At 38.5% G+C, this 19,533-nt stretch overlaps 1 protein-coding gene across 4 annotated transcripts in view; it reads left to right on the plus strand.

Annotated features, from left to right (window-relative positions):
- The window catches only part of LSAMP (limbic system associated membrane protein), a 1,857,927-nt gene that overhangs the window by 1,654,169 nt on the left and 184,225 nt on the right, over window positions 1-19,533 (plus strand). For all 4 annotated transcript variants that reach the window (XM_081137699.1, XM_081137701.1, XM_081137700.1 and 1 more), the window contains one exon: window positions 14,264-14,389. In XM_081137699.1, the coding sequence (XP_080993825.1) occupies window positions 14,264-14,389 (126 nt within the window). The remainder of the gene's footprint in view (window positions 1-14,263; window positions 14,390-19,533) is intronic.

Raw genomic sequence — 19,533 nt, forward strand, 5'->3', positions numbered from 1 at the left:
AGTAATAGACAGGGGGAGAACTCGCCCTTTCCCAGTGGATTGGGCTGAGAATCAGGAATACTTCTGATGGCCAACAGGCCTGGTTGTCAGTCCATCTGGAGCTCTTTGGAACTGACAAAAACGCAAGAACCCTCTCACTGTTACAGTGCGCATCTCTGCCTTGTGCGGTCTGCAACTTAGCATTTGAAACAAAGCAGCCATCATGTCCACTGCTTTCAGTCAGGCGAATGCTGGTAGACAAGGGGACTGACTGGGCCAATGTGCATCCAATTGCATGACCACTTCTTCCTACTTTCTGCTCCGTGCCTGGTATACTTGCGATGGACATAGGATAGAGAGATGGTGGGAGCTTCTTGCTTCCCTCTCTAATGCTCACACTTTCCATAGAGTCTCTATACAAACTCAGATGAATTTCCATCGTGTTCTGGCCTAGGCCCCATGGACAAGCTACTACCCTGCTGGCCAACAGAGCAATAATTACCAAGTACAGAGCTGATGCAGAGCCCAGCACAATCCTGCCTGCTCCCCTAGTGGGAGTGCTGCTGATCCCCGCCGCGCTCAGACACGTCTGCATCACCTCTCCCCACACCCTGCCCCGTTTCCCCAGCAGTTTGATTTTCTCGATATGATCCCAGAGTTCCACTGGTACTTAAAACCACCCCTCATTGGAAGGCTGGGTCAGTGGACACATCACGTTGTATAAGCACAAGCACCGTGAGATGGAGACAAACACAGTCACAGAGGGTCATGCTGCCTCAGAAATTATTCGCCCTGGTGCTCCGGCCTCGCAGCATGTTACTAGGAGACTGCTTTTTGCGAGAATTGATCAGCTCTGCTAAACACAGGTGTTGTGCATGTTTATGTGTGAGGCAGGGAGCCAGGTGGGGGAGTTTGTGATAGGCAGTGTTTGTGTCCTTAGGACACGGAGGTTTGAATAAAACATCACGGCAGGGTGCAGAAGCAAGAGAAGAGAAATCTTTGACATTTTCTCCATAACATGCCCAGGGCTCTGAACAAACAGGTGGGACCGAGGTGCCTTCTTGTCTAACTTCACATTTAGCTCAAGATTAATGAGCAACTCTCCCCATTCAGGTTTCATTTGTGGAAGCAGGGACAGAACATTTCTTCTCACCACCACCACCATGCCCCCCTTATGAGTTTTAAAAAGAGGAGAGGGAAGGGAAATCCCATTTTGAGTTGGCCAAATTGAGGAAGAGGAAATGTGGTACAAGCAGTACGTAAGTCCCTTGAGGATGGCTCTGGTTTCCAAGATTTTCACATTACAGACATGAATATTATCAGCATTATTTAAAAATCCCTCAAAACCAGAAAGCCAAATTGTTAGTCATACAATATTAATTGAACTGAATAATACAGGGAAAACTAACTTCAGTAAGTGAAACTTCTACACAATCAGTGGTATTCCCATCACTGTACTCAGCACAGCTACCCACATCCAGACTTTCCTATCTCGGGTTGTGCCCTGATTATCTTGGTAGCTATTCAGTTCAGCCAACATGGAAGCATCTCACATCTCAGCAGTAGCTAATCTAGTCTGTAAAATAGCAAGACCTTCCTGGATCTTCTTGACTCAATCAGAAGAGCTGGTGATAAACTTAGTACTTTCACTTTCCAGATTTGTGACCTCTGCCAAGAGAATGAACACTATTGTGCTTCAGTTACCCAACCAATGCATAGGTGGAAGAAGGTGGTAATCATACTTGTCCAAGCTATCACACAAGAGTAGGGTATGGATTAAATAAGGCAAGGCATATACCAGTGTTTTGGAAATTATATAATGTTATACTACCTAAAATATTACTAATTACCTTTATTATTTTTCTTATTTCTCCTTTTCTACTTGTTTGTGTCATCTTTCATTATATAACATTCATTTGCCCCTCCAACAGAGGTCAAGCAAAGATAAATGGAGTGCTAACCCATACTTACCAACTCTAGGGGTTTTTTTGTACTTTCCCTCCCCCTCTCCTTCCCCATACATGCTGCCCACCTATTTACCTCTCTGGAAATTTCAAACCTACTTAGAATTGCAGAAAGTATTTTATTTCTCCTGGTGACATGTAACACTTGCAACAATTACTGTGTGTTCCACCATTGTATATAATTTTTGAAAAATTATAATTGGTATGAATGTATTAATTAATTCACAATAGTAACTCTATTTATTTGGAAAGAAATAATGTGAATGTTCCACATTTTGTTCGTAATGGTCACGAGTAAGCTCTGAATGGGGGCAATGCAAGGAAAGAAATTCTAAAAACCTCCCATGGATCTTATCCTTTGTCAGAACACTCTATCTTCTGAGCCCTTGAGCGATGGCAGGAAACAACTTTTATTATTTTCATTGTATTCTAGGCATGCTTTAGTTCACCCTGGTTGGTTTCTATTAGAATCTACCTCCTTCTCTACACGCAAAGAACACTATATGCCTTAAGCAACTAAGAAAACAGAATTCAGGCTAGTAATGTGGGCATGAAGTCATTAAGCTTAAGGAATTCTTACAAGCGCCTTAGTTATCCGCACATATTTCTGGTTCCCAAAATGCAATAAGGAAACAAGATGAACAGGAATCCATTTTGAAAATGTTAGAATAAGTATTCTTACTATTTTCATGATGACCTCTTACTGGCACTTGTGTTGAAAGAATAAAAACTGGCTGGTCTAGGTCATAATTGTCATTGTTTTACCCCCACCTCACCTGTGCCAATGCCTAGCACAGTACCTTTTCATGTCATAGGTGCTCAGTCAATGTGGCAGTTTGTATTATTGTTAAGCATAATTAGACAACAGAATGGTCTCTGAAACCTTTATACTTCTATTTTCTACTCACTTACAGCCCCTTTCTCTCTGATTAAAAGTCATCTATGCTTTTGATACCAGAACTTGTTTATAAGATTCTCTTAATAGCTAAAGAATTCATTAAGAAGGGTATAAGCAATATTTACCCCACATTTAATTTTTTTTAGAAAAGCTAATGGAACCCAGCTGGTGTGACTCAGTGGTTGAGCGTCAACCTATGAACCAGGAGGTCATGGTTTGATTCCCTGTCAGGGCACATGCCCAGGTTTTGGGCTCAAACTGCAGTAGGGGGCATGCAGGAGGCAGCCAACCAATGACTCTCTCGTCATTGATGTTTCTCTCTCTCCATCTCCTTTCCTCTCTCTGAAATCAATAAAATAAACTTTTTTTTTTTTTTTTAAAAAGAAAGTTAATGGAACACAGAAAAAAAAACACAAAACTTTGGTTGCCCACGAAGATTTTTGTAGCTTTTAAGGGTATGTCCTGGTTTAGAGCTAAATCTACAGACTGCTCATGGAACAAGAGTGGGGTTTGAGTCGATGCCAGGAATATAGCCTGAGTTTTCATCTGTTCTGAGAATTATACCAAACAATTGTCCTCAACATGGAAAAATGTCTTCTTCAGTGCAAATGGGAGAAAGATGCACTCCTCTGTTCTCTGATGAGGTCTCAGGATGCCACTTCTCAGACCTTGGAATCCACCCAGTTGCTCTTTGCCACCTACCCTAGGTAGCCTGATAATTTTGAGCCTCCCTTTGCTGAATACCCCTGTTTCTGCCAAATAACAAAACCATCTGGCCTGCTTAGACTGTATCTAAAGACTATTCTCTAAGTAGCAGAAATGAGAAAGTTATTTTGCCTAGGAAAAGGGAAGATAGCAGATTCATCCTTTCCATCTATTGATTAGGTCAGCTTCTGGATGCTCTCCCAGATTAGCAAAAATAAATATCCAAGCAGCTGGAATAAGGACCTGGGACTTTGAGATTCTGGAGAAGCTGCTGACTTGCTGAGTAACTGCAGCCTCGGTGAGCGAAGTCAGGATAGTTCCATTTGCTCTTATTTAGCAAGGCAATGACCCGTACATGGGAACAGCCATTTGATTTCCCACAGAGTAGACTTATTGCTGAAGCAGCAATAATGGACACTTTTAGCTGGTCGTGAATGCAAATGTCTGAATAACTTGTCCCTTTTCTAAAGCAGCCCACACACTTAGATTCCAAGGTAATTTTGAACATTTAACAAATATGGAAAAATTCTAACTTAAAATACTTTCTTTTTAGGTAGACCAAGGGACTCAACCAGGTGCAGACATTCGTGCCGCACATGCATCACCATAAGTATTCATCCACCACTGGGTGGTGTATAAATGAGCTCATAACCCTTTTTGTCCCATGGCTACTGTGTCTGAGCCATATAGAGCAGTCTGGTCCAAATTAACCCTCTCTTTCAATGGTGGCTACTGCCTGGATGCATTTCTAGGGTTAGTTTTGGTGTAAATCTGGCATCTTAGGACAATGCAAGGAACTGATGACCTCTTGGGAATGTGATAATGTAGGGCTCACAGGCCCAGAAGAGTATGCCTTACCCAGCTAATCCCTTTGGCCAACACAGTCAGATGCCAGCTCCCTCTCAGAGGACTATGGTGAGTGAGACTTCAGGCACTACCTTAGCTGTATATACAGTTTACAAGCTGCTCCTGTCTGAATAAAAGAGGATGGCTTTTTCTTCACTGCACATTGTTTTAATACATCACTTTCATGAGCTTCATCTCTTCAGTTTCTCTGGCTTTACAACATTACCACTCACATGGCTCTTGGCATTGCTTTGTTTTATACATACATTTAATCCTTTCCTCTGAATTGTTAACATATTATTCCTCTTTCCTTACATTACTTTTTTCTTCATTTAATACATGTGTAAGTGCAGTATTTCTAATCACTCCTGGCAGAGACATTTGAGTAACTGATACTTATAATGCGTTTTTCCTACCCTCAGTTTCATCTGACATTTAAAGAATCTATAGTTTCCAATATTTTCCCTACTCACTCATGAAATTTGTGTCTGAAAGGAATCACGTTCCTGCAGAGTGCTCCTTTTCAAATACCTACTTCAGAGACTGATGTTTCTTGCTTTGTAAATGGATCCTAATAGGAGTGGGAGCTAGTACTAGTGGAAAAGAAATTATCACTGCTGGTTGTGTGCTTCTACTGCAAGATCTAAGGCTTCAGAGACTCAAATTATAGACACAAAACACCTGACAACATCTGTTATCTGCCAGAACAGCAAATAAAAGGAGACCTCCTTTTACTGAAACTTACATTTTACATTATATAACAGTGGCCAAATTTCATTTGGAGAGCTTTTTCTTGGAATTCCAGGAGTTAAGCTTCTAAAATTTTTTGGTGAAACTTACTATACTTATCGCTCTACACTCACACATCTTTGTGTCACTTTTATTATAGGTATAAAATGTCTAGACATTGACGAAAGGGCTGGGCATATTGGCATAGCTCTGCCCATTAGCAGATAGAAACTCTGTATATATCTTTGGGGTGATTTATTGTTAATGGCACTATTAATGATTAATTGTGAATTGTAATAATTACTTACAACTTTTGGCAATAACAGTGTCCTTAGAAATATAACTAGAATGCCATTTGCCATAGAAATGTGTGAACTGTTTTATCATATTATCCTAGGAGGGGTTAAGCCAACATTGTTTTAGTGCCTAGTTTTAGCATGTAATAAATAATAGCTACATTTGTAGAACCTTTTATAGTTTACAGAGTAAGTTCACATGCATTACCTTACTTGACCCAAATAGCAATCCTGGAATATTGCCTAATAATCAACTGTGCACATTATTTCCAATCACCAGATGAGGAAATTAAGGCTCAGAGATATTTAAATAATTTGTCATTAATTTGCTCATTTATTTATTCAAAATTTGTTAAGCACCTACCATGTGTCTGATTATGTGAATTCAAAAGCAAATAGTAGAGAATATGTGTTGCCTTATAAGCTAATAGCAGGGTGGGATCAAAGTCCCTGGCTCTCAATCCAGTGCACTGTGCTGCATTTTCTAATCCTGTCATTCATCCCGGAAACTACCACACCGTGCAGCAAAACATGTTTCCGTGGCATTTTCAGAAGCAAAATGTCAGGCTGGATGGATGTTTGATGTTTCACAAGATGGCATTTGTGTGTTATAGTGTATATTTTTATTCTCATTGTTGAATTCTTGGATCATGTTTATTAAAGCCAAGTGCTGCTCAAGAAGCACCCTGTAGATTTCTGAACCCAGCTCTTAGAGCCTGCTACATATGCAGTAAGATGGGGCTTAAGCTTCTCTAGCCATACCAAAGAAAGGTTAAAGACTGGGGTGTTGATAGTGTTGTCTTTTGAAAACCCCCGCCACCAATGTGTACACAATAATACATTCACCTTGTCTCAACTTCAAATGAAAAGTAAGACCAAGTTTTTGCTACTTTATACCATTAGGAATGCCATTTTGAATTAAATGCAAATAATAACAGCTAATTATTTGAGGTTAGGGAAATAAGCCAACTGGCCACTTTTCACCCCTATTCTGGAATTAATATTTTCCTTCTGTAGGCTGGTTAGGTAGGGACCAAGGATAAAGGCATTAAAACAATCACAGCTAGAATTAGACAGTCTTGCAAACCTAGGATTATTTTTAAAGCAATGTGTACTGACAGATAAGAACCAATGCTAAACATGCAACTAAGTTGGTTTTGTGAAAACCCAAAGGAGTTAGGTAAGCAGACATGACAGTTTACCTCCGTGAAAAGGCCCCTCTTCAAATTTTTCCCTTATGACTGCTTTCCAATTTGCAGTAATTAGGATTCTTTGGTTTAAACCACAGAAATTGGCTATTTTAATGTGTAAAAGGAATAACATGGAATAGCTGATTGGAAGAATAGGGAGTAGCTAACAGAATACAAAGAAAAGCAAAAAAATCTTGCCTTGGAAGGCATGGAACTCATGCATGTCTAGGAATGCAGGTTGCAGACATAAGTGAAAAATAATGGTCCTTTTATCACTGCTCTTTCATGGTCCATATTAGCTATTGCTGAACAAACCACTTCAAAATTCAGAGGCATAAAACTATAGTAATTCTTTATTCCTCACAAACATCCAAGTCAGCAGAGCTAGGCTGGACTTCACTACCAGTCACCGTTGCTAAGGTTGTCAGATATGTCAAATAAAAAATAGGATGCCAGTTAAATTTGAATTTTACATAACAAATACTTTAGTATAAGTATATCGCATGCAATATTTGTAATTTATACTGAAGAAAAGCAGTTGTCGTTGATCTGAAATTCCTGTTTAACAGGGTACTCTGTATTGTATCTGGCAATACTATTTGTCATCTTCCATCTTCCTTCTCCTGGCACCAACAGGCTCAGTTGGGCATGATCTTCTCAGAGTGATGGCAGAGACACAAGATAAAGTGAATGCAATTGTGCTAGCACTCTTCAAGACCCTGCTTGTATTCCCTATGCTGATATCCATGGCCAAAACAAGTAACATGGCTCAGGGATAGAAAATTGCGTGCCACCCTCTATAGAAATGCGTGGGTATGGCAAAGAATGTGGATACAGGGACGAGCTGGAAATTGGGGCCATTAACACAGTCTACTGCAGGTTAAATCAGTTGTAACATCTCTCGAGCATTCCTTATAAAATGCAAGTTCTGGGGTGGGAGAGTCTGAATGGCCCAGTTTATGTCAAGGGAAAATGGGCCACTTGACTTATAGTCCCAACAAGCCAACGGCAGGAGGTGAGAGGTAGTTTCCTCAAAGGAAAAAACAAGGGTGTGAAAATTAAAAAAAAAAAAAAAAAGTGAGGAGGAACAATAAAATCATAGGTGGCAGAGCCAGACTGTGTCATAATCCTACTTAATGCCGGTTCATTTATGTGTCCAGTTACACCTAGATGTTAGCATTATTTTTGAAACTGCCATTCAATTTGTACTAAATAGAAAAAGCATACATTTCTTTAACACAGAACTTACCTGTATTTCAATAGGTGTGTATTCACACAATAAGGTGTGTATTTCACACAATAGGTGTGTATTTTAGTAGGTGAAAGAATATCACCTTTTAATAATTCACATTTTAGAACTTGAACTATTAGGCGTGGCATCTTCATTTTTACAATTTTTTAAACAATAGGAAAACCTGATAATTTCTTTGAAAAAGAATTTTGCTAGTATCCTGAAAGATGGATATCTAAATTGTCTTTTACTCACCATTTTAGGAGATGTTCATCTAATAAACAATTTAACTTTGGAATTGTCAACACATAATAATAGTGTAGTGTCCGAAAGATTGGTGACTTACAGTTTTAAATATTTTGATAAAATTAATTTGCATAGGAAGTAAGGTTTACATTTACATGTTTCCCAGAAATATTGCTCTGGCCAAGTTGGTAGCACTATATAGGGTACTTCTGAAAACCAAAAATGATGTATACATTTTATATTATTTCACATTAGTATTGGGAAAATTAACTAAAAATAATTGGGAAGGAGGGAACCTGATTGTAGCTCACACCATAAATAAATCCCAGATTGTTTAAAGAGCTCAATATAAAAAAATGAAATAAACCATTCAAAGAAAAGAAGAAATAGAGATAAGCATTTAATTGATCTTATGTTAGGAAAGTACTTAATATGCACAGAAGAAATAGAAGAAATCACATAAGAAAAATTAGCAAAGAAATATAAAACCTCTGCAAAACAAAAATGATCGTAAAGTTAAGACGTTAGGAACAAATTGAGGAGCTTGCAAATAACATGACAAGAAAAGGTCAATTCCTTATGATATAAAGAGCTCTTATTAATCAGGAAGAAAAACAAAATAATCCAAACAAATTGGAGAGATCACCAAACCGAATAGGTTTAAAAAAAAATTAAATAAAACATTAATGCATTACAGTTAGGAAAATATTATAAATCACACTAATATCCTGTAAATAAAAAGTATTAGGCAAGACTCCAGAAATTTTTTAAAAAGTCAAAGTACTATGATAGCTTAAGAATTCAAGAAAGTGAGCATTCATAAATCAGTATTATAGTGATTTTGATAAATGACTTATATTTGTTGGTACAAATAAGATTATCATTTGAACGCTATTTCCTAAGCGGTCACCCTTATTGAGAATTAAAATATAGAAAAAAACACTCTTTGCGAGTGTGAATTCTATCTAGAGGAAGAGTGAAGTTTGGGAAATCTATAAACCTCCCGTTTCAGTCCCAGCTTTGTCATTTCTTAACTAGGTGATTTTTATTCGTTTTGCCCTCTGTGTCTACATCTGTTAATAGCAGTAATAATAACAATACTTTTTACTTCCCAGAATCTGTATAAAAGTTTTGCAAGGTAATAGAATCAAACCTCTGAATTGCTACTTTAATGTCATATCATCAGTGATAGCGTAAATGTAAACTGCATGAATTACTACAGGAAACTAGAAAGGAACTATTAAAAATGTGTATATGTGACTCCTCATAGGAAAAAAAAAAGTTAAAACCCTGAAAAATCTATACTTGAGGAAGTTGGGCACCAAGTTTGTCTTGTTTCCTATGTTCCTAAAATACAAATATTTCTCTGCCCCATGGTTAATTTTTTTCATTAAGAGTCAAAGAAATTGATAGTGAAATACATGACCAGAGGGTAGCTAAAGAAATATTGATAAAAGCTGTCTGTGTTTCATTGGTTCAGAATAAAAGCTTTCTCCTTTCTGACAAAAATTCAATGAGATGACTTCCTTTGGCTCAGTAAAGAGTTGGGGGGAAATTTCAGTTTGTGTGCATGTGTGTGTGTGTGTGTGTGTGTGTGTGTGTGTGTGTGTGTGTGTGTGTTTCAAACACTCTGTGAGTACCATGTTCCAAGTACCATGCTCTGTAAGATTCAGTGGTCAAGAAAACAAAGGCCCTCCTGTCCGCCGGTTTCAGTTTAGCGACGGGCACAGGTAAATAATCCCGCAGTTAAGATTCGGTACCGTGGTGGAGAAGCGCAGGGTGCAGCGCTGAGAACACAGGAGGGATCTTCCTCCGCGTGAAGTCAGAAGGGGGTGGAGGCGGGGTTGGGGAATGACAGGACGGTCTTCCTGGGAAAAGTGAGCAAATAAGCTGACAAGCCGAGACCTGAAGGAGGAAAGGAGTTAACCGCATGGAGTTGAAAGAAAAATATTCCATGTAGGAAAAAAAAAAAAAGAATGTTAAATTCCTGGGAGAAAATGAGGATCGTGTAGGATCCAAAAGTTGTTTGATGCAATGCGAAGAGATTAGGAAGTAAGTCTGGAGAGAGAAGCAGGGGTCAATAATGAATGACCTATTAAGCCATATTAAGAAATTTCGATTTTATCTTCAAGGCAATGATATTAATCAAGGGATACTATACTCACATTTTCAGTTTAGGGAGAAAAATTCTGATTGTTCTGTGGTACATGAATGACAATGAGCTTGCGGAGAAGGGTAGAAGCAAAGAAACTAGTTGTAATGCTCTTGTAGAAATTCAGACGGGGGAAAGAAGTGTTGATGGCTAGAAAGGCTAAGGGGGATAGGAATAGAGAGTAATGAATGAATCTGAAGATCCATTAGCCGCAGATCTTGAGGATCCTTTTTACATGGGACAGTAAAAGAGAGAGAGAGCTGTCAAGGGAGATAAGCTTCTTTATTTATTTATTTATTTATTTTTGGCTTGGGCAACTGTTTGCATGATGGTATCATTTAAAGAGATAGTAAACACAGTAAGGTTTGTGTGGGCAGGAAGATGAGAACGCTCACTGTTGGATGTCTGTGAGGCATATGATGGGGATGTAGAATAGTCAAATAGAAAGCTAGGTATAAATGTCATGAGAAAAATCTGGCTGCAATTAGTGATTTGGGAGTCATCAATAACATGGCTTACACTTCTAAAGCTAGAGGGCAGATGAGATCATGCACAGTGAAGGATATGAAGAAGGAAGGCAGTGATCAAACCCTCGGGAATGCAGATATTTAAGGAACGGGGCAGGATAAGCCCAACAGTTAAACTGGAAGGCTGGCCAGAGGGCTCAGTGGAAAAGCAGCTGAGTTTGGTGACTTAGAAAGTAAGAAAAGGAAAGAATGGAAGAAAGAGATTGTGGTCAATGGAGTCATATATTTCAGAGAAAAAGAGGCTAATAACAAATATTGCTTGTTGGACCCAGAAACAATATGGTTTGAACAAATTAGTGAGCTTCCTGAGAGCAGTGTCTTTGGAGGTTAATGAGGGAAACCTGACTGCACTGCAGGTTGGAGTGTGAATGGGAGATGAAGATGCATAGGACAATTCCTTCAAGAAATTGAGAGAGAGAGAGGTTGGAAGTCAGTAGGAGGGCAACATGGGATTTGCAGAGGGATTTTTATTTTTTAGAGCAAAAGAACTACATCATTTATAAATATTTATGGGAAGAAGCTGGTACAAAGTAAAATAAAGTAGGAAGATAAATAATGGAGTGAAACCCATGGACAGTGACCCAGAGGAGGATGGAGCACAACGTCAACATGATTACATTTCTAACTATTCAACAAAAAACACTTTTTGTATCTTCAGTGTCTGAGATCCTGGACCTGAGTATATTGTCCTTAATTAGTTTGGTGGCCAAAGCACAGCCCTGCAGTCAGTTATTCTAGACTTTATTCCCAATTTTATCACTACTTGTCTATGTACCATTGAGCAAGTGACTCAACTTGCATGTGATGTAAAATTAAAGTTCTTGGTATATATTCCTCTCATAAAAGAGAAGTAACATGAGTAAATTGTATCATAAACAATAACTTTGTGAGAGCTCGATCATTGGAGATTTCTTTCTGTTTTATAAATTTGAATGTTTTTATATTAGGGATACAGAATCTCTCCCTCCCCAACTCCACTTTTATTTTTTTAATTTCAGAACACATTTTTATTTCCTCTATGCTGTGTCCCTTGCAATTCAGAGTTAACTACAACTTGATTAACATGAGCTCTTATAATTACTCTATAGATTCCTGTTATAGGTTTTAGATTGTTGAGAAAGGCACCTAGGATGACTAATCTTGTTTCACCATGCATTTATATTTTATTGTAGGTTTTTGGAGATATTCATAAACTTGGCTTACTCAGTTGGGAATTAGAAACTGCAGATATTCAACAACAGAACAGTTGGACATTCAGGGGCTCTGAGTTCTAAGCCCAGCCACAGTTCTTGATGGGATCACCCTTGACAAGCCATTATTCCTCTCTGTGCCTCCTGTTCTTTTCTATAAAATGGGCATAACCTTTCAGGTCCTCATTATAAAAGTCTGGAAGAATATATTGCAGGTCAATGTATTTATATAAGAAAACCTTCACCCCAATAGATAAAAGGGGAAATAGAAAATCTATAAATAGAAATTACTAAATAATGGGAGTCAACTACATTCTATTTCTGTCCCTGGGTTTGACTTGGAAACACTGGTTTCTACCCAGAGGCCATATAAGATGTCCCCGTGAAAGGAGTGTTAAGATGATGAGAATTCTCCTGCCACTTCCTCCTTGTGACACTCCGGTCTGGTCAGTTGCCCAAGTACCATCAGCGTCCCCTACCAGGGATCTGTGGGGATGGTATGTTTGTCAGGCAGCTGCCTCTATAAACAGAAAGTGTGCCCGTTTTATTTGTCCCTACACAGAGTTCCTAATGGGCAGGAAAAGAGAGAAAAGGTAAGACTTTTGAACTTCATGCTCTCTTGCCCTCCTCCCTCATCTTGACACACACTTTCTCAGGGGCAACATAAGCCACTAAGAATAAAGAAAAAGGAAGCCTCAGCCGTTCTGCTCAGTGGTTAGAGCATCGGCCCTCAGACTGAAGGGTCCAGGGTTCGATTCTAGCCAAGGGCAAGTACCTCGGTTGCAGGCTCCATCCCTGGCCCCAGTAGAGGTGCGTGCAGGAGACAACCAATCTCTCTCTCTCTCTCTCTCTCTCTCTCTCTCTCTCTCTCTCTCTCTCTCTCCCCCCTTCCCTCCCACTGTCTAAAAAGCAATGGAAAAAATCCTTGGGTGAGGATTTTTAAAAAAAGGAAAATCACGGTCAAACCATAAACTCTGCTATTTGTAATCAGTGCATAACCTCTGTGATGAAATTTGTGAGTAATTCACTTTCCACTGAGCCCACCAATGTGAGATCTAATGTGGCTGCCTGAACACTAATGAAGGAAGTCAGACGGCAGTGCAGCTAGCCCTTGGGGACTCATTTCTCACATCACCAAAAAGTAATTTTCGTCATTTTCAGCCATCTGGTAGCCTGGATTGTGAAGATGAAGTTTCATTCAAGTAGTGCTTAAGAGTGTGGGCCCTGGAGTCTGCCTAGAGTCAAATCAATTTTCTGCTTCTCACCTAGCCCCCTTTAAACCTCAGTTTCCCACCTATAAATAAAATCCTCATAGGATATTGCTTCCTTATTACAAGGAGTTATTTAGATAATATTTGCAAAGCACTCTACATACGGTCTTATGTATACTAAATAGAGATAGCTATTACTGAATCGTTAGTAGTAGTGGAGATGTAGTTATTAGTAGTAATAGTATTTTTTTTTTTTAGCAGTGTCTACTTATCTGTGACATAGGCCTTATTAATTCAGTTGTTAAGCTCTGGGGTACATGATCCAGCCTGCCAGACACCAAAATAATATTTAGAGACTTTCTATTGTAGTGATTAACCAATGGTTTCTTCATGTGGCTAGATTATAAGTAGTCAGGTTTTACTGCATCCTAATAACATGACTATGCAATCTTATACTAAAAAACACTTTTTCCTGACATTTAAAGGAGAGCCCAGTCAGCATGGCTCAATGGTTGAGCGTCGACTTATGAACCAGGAGGTCACGGTTCCATTCCTGGTCAGGGCATGTGCCCAGGTTGCAGGCACGCTCCCCAGTAGGAGCCTGCAGGAGGCAGCCGATCAATGACTCCCTCTCATCATTGATGGTTCTCTCTCTCTCCCTCTCCCTTCCTCTCTCTGAAAACATAAAAATAGAGAATCAATTATATTGTATTCATTTTATATAATAAGAAAATAAATGTAGGTAACAGTAATAAGAAAAAATTCTTCTTAATAAATGTCCATGATCTCTAATATCTAAAAAAGGTAATTCTAATAAGAAAAGAACTGAGTTGTTTTCATTATACCACTCTGTGTATTTCCTGTAGCACTTGGCCACTGTGGGAAGAGTTGCACTTTATAGTAAGACTCATGCTTTTTATTTGCTCACTAAGCCTCTAAGGAAGTTCTAAAACACCCTGGCTTCTTAACCCCAAAATTGGGATGTTTAAAATTATAAGAGCAGTTAGCTCAAATTTGCCACTTGCAGCTGCATGGTCCAATGCTGCAAAGCTGTTTTTACTGACATAGTGACACATTCCATTTGTGTTTGTCTTTACAGTTCCACCAAAGATCTCCAACATCTCTTCGGATGTCACTGTGAATGAGGGCAGCAACGTGACCCTGGTCTGCATGGCCAATGGCCGTCCTGAACCTGTTATCACCTGGAGACACCTTACACCAACTGGTAAGCAACCCCCCAATCTCCAAAATGCCACACACTCTTTAAGCGATCCTCACACTTCTGAGATCCCATTGGATCTGAAAGGCAAGCATGTATCTTGTTATTACAACACTAATAGATTGTTGACACAGAAGTTATTTAGGGTCCTCCCTGTTCTTTGCTAATGCGTTCATCTCTATAAAGTCTACAACCATGGTACAAATGTATATATTTTATTTCATTCTCAATACAACACTCCCCAAAGGCAACAAATACAGATGCAATTAAATACCTTAAATGACTTTATATTATGCCTAGGTGTATGCCAGTTTTGTTCTTGAGTGTCCTGGGGCAATGTTTTGTATGGATAAAATTTACATACTTCTTTGTGTGTTTTTTATTTTGCTTTGCTTTTAACTATAGTTTCCTAATATACAACACCTTGTGAAGAAATTTTTCATGAACAATACAAAATTGTGACTTCTAATGTCCTGTCCTTGGCACCTGGCTCAGTGGTGGGACATTAGACGTGGACTAAGCTGCATGAGCTCATTATGGATCCCCACCTATTGATGCTAATTCAGTGAAAGTCAGAAAAATGTTTTACCAGGAATGTCTTCTGCATTCTCCTCCCGTCTTTCCCACCACCTTTACCATAACTGGGTTCTGAGGTCCTGCTGCCTTTTTTTTTTTTTTAAATATATCTTTATTGATTTCAGAGAGAGGAAGGGAGAGAGAGAGAAAGATAGAAACATCAATGATGAGAGAGTCATTGATTGGCTGCCTCCTGCTCACCCCCAACTGGGGATCGAGCCTGCAACCCGGGCATGTGCCCTGACCAGGAATCAAACCCCAATCGCCTGGACCCTAGGTCGACACTCAGCTGCTGAGCCACGCCCAACCAGGTGGTCCTGCTGCTTTTTGAACTTCATTTAACTACTTTACCAAATTATTAAGGATTAACTGTATGCATACTCTTCTACTCTGCAAATTATATTTCCTTATATGCAAAACCATGCCTTTCCAAATGATAGTCTTTGTAGAATGGAGCCTGCTGTTTAATATTTCTATAAAGAGGTATGCATTAGTCACTATTATGAAATGTCATTTCTTTTAGTAGATAGCTCCCAACTTTTAAGTGGCTTATATCTGATCTTCTCTCTTAAAGTTTCCTTATGTAAGTATCTAGAGATTTAATTTACAACAATTTTTATTTTGGAATTAACACCATGAAAAGTTGTACAAAAATAGGCATGCAAGGAAAGCTATCCTGAGATATTTTAAAAGACCAGGGTAGTATTTGGTTATAGCATCTTTAAAAAAACTCTGTATTTTATGGTTTGAGAATATTGGCCTCCGTTTTTTTGTTAGCCTTCAAATTAACTTATCAAGTGAAGTTTGGACCAGTCTATGGAACGGTCTTTTATTTAGGCAGCTATTCTTGTTAGAGGTTTCTACTTTCTTGAGAAAATGTTACTCAATCCCCATTCTTACTGTTAGAGCATGCAACTTGTCATTTATTTATAGTATATAATAACAACAAATTAGGCACTTATCTGAGAGATCAAGCTCATTTCCTCTGAGATCCATTTTATACCCTCACATGGGAAAAAAATACATGTGGAGGGTAATCTGAAGTGTGAACCTCTGGGTATCATACACCTTTCCCCTGGATTAAATTAAACCACCAGAGCACATTCTGCTTGCATGGATTATATTATCCCCCCGTCTCACATCACCTACCCCTGTCCCAAGTAGAATTGTTTTACCGAATGACAGTTTGGTATGAAAGTTATTGGCCCACATTTAAAGATGTTTTAAAAGATCTCTAAAATCATTGTATTTGTTGTAACATTCTGAGAGATTGTTAATTTTATTACATAGTTTCCTTTTCAAGAACGCTTTGAGGAAATTCTTTTCTGTTTTCATTATTTCCATTGTCCTTTTTTTAAGCAATGGATGTGGGGTTTTTTGTAAATGAACCTAGTGAATTTTTATAAATGATCATTAGTCCTTCATTGTATTCACTATTACCAAATGCAGAGCCAAATTTATGGCCCATCTGTAAAAGAATATAGAAAATCATACATAAATTACATATTAACAGTATGAAGTGGGAATAAACTATGTGAGATTTTATGACATCAAATTCTTGCTTCCTTCCTGTTTTCTTACTATTATTTTCATATTGTCTCACCTTCTATAATTAATTCAAATGTGTATGTAAAATATACTATTTATAATCTCTTAATTTATGAAAAAAGTTGTAAAGAAAAGAAGGAAGGAAGATAGACTATATTCAATTTATAATCAAGAAATGAACTGCATTAATAAAACTTTTATTTTTTGGTGCACTATGGCCTAGTAAATGTTTTTTCTCAGGCAAAAATGGTTTTGATGAACTGAACCTAACGACATATTCTTTTTCACCCCTTGAATTCTGAAAAATAATTAAATAGAACCAGAGTTTCAAGGCTTTCCCAGGCTTGGTCTATGAGTTTAGATGGTCACGGCTAACTCTAGTAAATTTTTAATGATAATGAACGTGTGAGCTGAACCCTGAATAACCTGGTTATTCATGATGTTTCAAATCAACAAAGATCATAGTTCAGGCCAGATTTTCCACAGTAAAGGCAGCATTTACATACACTCAGAGATCCCTCAAAATCAGCGAGAAAAACAGGCGTCTTCAGAGGGGTTCCCAATAGGCAGGCCCAGAGTCAGCAAACTACAGTCCCTGGGCCAAATTCAGCCCACTCCTCTTTTGTACAGCCTGCAAGCTAAGAATGGTTTTTAAATAGTTCGGGGAAACTTCAACAGAAGAATTCTATTTTTGTCATGCCAAAAAATATGACACTCAAATTTCAGTGCCCATAAATAAAGTTTTATTGAAACACAGCCTTGCTCACTCGTTTATATATTGCCTATGACTGCTTTTGCTCTAAAACAGCAGAGTTGAATAGTTGCAACAAAGGTGGCTTAGCCCCAAAGCCTAAAATGTTCCCTGTCTGGCCTTTTACAGCAGAGTTTACAGACAGACCTCTGTTCAAGCCTGTGGCTTGGAGCACAGGGCAAGGATTTTCTGCACTCATCTTTGATCCCATAGAGCTTTGGAGATATCATCCATTTAGTTCCTAAGGACATCTCAAGGGAAAGAACTTTGTTTTTCTATAATCCTCTATCTAGGCCCTCTCTGTGGGTCAACTTCTATTCTGGAACATGCAAAACTAGCTCCCTGATGCATTCACCAACTCAAGGGCAAACTCCAATTCTCCCTTACAACAGGCATTAATTCCCAAGCCCACTCTTTCGTCTTTTTCACATCTGACCTAAATAACCATCTATCTGATCATAATCATATTCCTGGTGACAGGAGAGAGAATTTGCCTTTACTGTCTTATGAAGGAAACTAGGAGTTTAATTTTAGTTTTTTTATTTTCATTTTTTTGTTTTTGTGGGTTACTTTCCCGTTTTTCAAAAATTGAAAATGGGATAATCCTTTTCAGCCTATAATGCAAAAACCTTTCTTGGAGACACCCAAAGAAGAGGTTGTGCTTTCTGTGTGACAGCAAGGCTACCTGCAACCCGTGGCTGTGTGAGCTAAAAATCCAGCTAGCTTTGTTCAATAATTAATTGTGCCTTCAACAGTACAAAGTGTGACTGCCTTGCAGAGGAAATGTACCTGTAATTAGCTCGACCCCACAGAGACATCGAGCCCTGAAAGGGGGACGATTCCATGCGGGGTTCACAAAGACCTGATTACTTGTCATTTGATGACATAGGGGGAGAAAGGGAAGAGTGTAAGGTATATTTTTATGAATAGAAGAATATTTATTGCCTTTTAATTCAGTGGTGTGTTTTTTTAATTTTAGGTTGGGCCATTTTGTTTCTCTTTCTTTTGATACCTGAAGTTTCTTTGTCAAGTATACTGCTAATGTTTTTAAAGCAGGAAATTAGAAGAATGGTGAATCTTCCATATATAAAATCAAAACATATACTTGATTGAAATGGAGGAGAAGAGATTGATTGATGCATTGTGGTTGTCTTTCCTGTATTTCTTATTTCTTCATTTTTCTCTCCTCTTCAGATATTCTATATAGTCAAAATGATGTGTCACATATGTGGTTGTTAAATGTGACCTATTTTCTCTCTTAATTAAGTTAGACTTTCATAATCCTGTAACTCCCAGAGGGCAATTGCACCGTAACATGTATTTTCTATGGAGTGTTTGATCTCCCTTCTGTGAGCAGTGCGACTCCCATATTCATTTAACTTTGTTTCTAAATCTTTCTTCTCACAATCCAGAGGAAGTCCCTTTCTCAAGTGTGCCTCATGTGGTGTCAAGATTGCTCAGGGTTACAGAAAGTTTCTGTGCATTTCATTTCTATAAAGGTTTTTACCACCTCGGTAGCTTTTTATAGCTGAAAAAAAAGGAAGCACATTGCTGCCCTGCCCTGGCTGGCGGGGTTCAGGTGGTTGGAGCGTTGTCCCATATACCAAAGGGTTGGGGTTGAATTGCAGATCAGGGCACATACTTAGGTTTCGGGTTCAATCCCCAGTCGGTGCAGATTCAGAGGTCAGCCAATCTATGTTCTCTCTCTCTCTCTTTCTCATGTCTCTCTCTCTCTCTCTCTCTCCCTTTCCTGTTCTCTAAAATCAATAAGCATGTCCTCGGGTGAGGATTTTTTTAAAAAGTACACTTCTGATTTTAGCGATTTAGGCTGAGAACAACTTAGTTCTGTACAATTCTCAGTCCAAGCCAGAAGCTAGATCTGACATTGACACAAAGTATAGAAATCTTACCTAAGGAATATTTTGTATTTTGATTGGATGGGTGGGAAAACATTGTGCTGGGAGGAGCCAAGAGGACTCTGGACAGTCTGAAATCCCATTTCTCATTGGATGTTAGGTTTTAATCATATAGTTTGACATTTCCTTTTAATTCATTTCCTAGTTTGAATCCTTGCCTGACGGTACTCTTAAACTTCATCAATGCTTTAACCCCACTTGCCTTCTAATTTTATAATTCACCTAATTATTATTATTTCCAGCCTAGACTCTATCCTCATGGGCTTAGGAGAAATATATAATGATAAAATAAACTCATTTATATAAGTTGAAGTCCAAAAGTACGTGTTACAAGTAACTATCGTCTGCTCTTTTTAGTT

The sequence above is a fragment of the Miniopterus schreibersii genome, assembly GCF_964146895.1.
Source record: "Miniopterus schreibersii genome assembly, chromosome: 5".
Classification (NCBI taxonomy): Eukaryota; Metazoa; Chordata; class Mammalia; order Chiroptera; family Miniopteridae; genus Miniopterus; species Miniopterus schreibersii.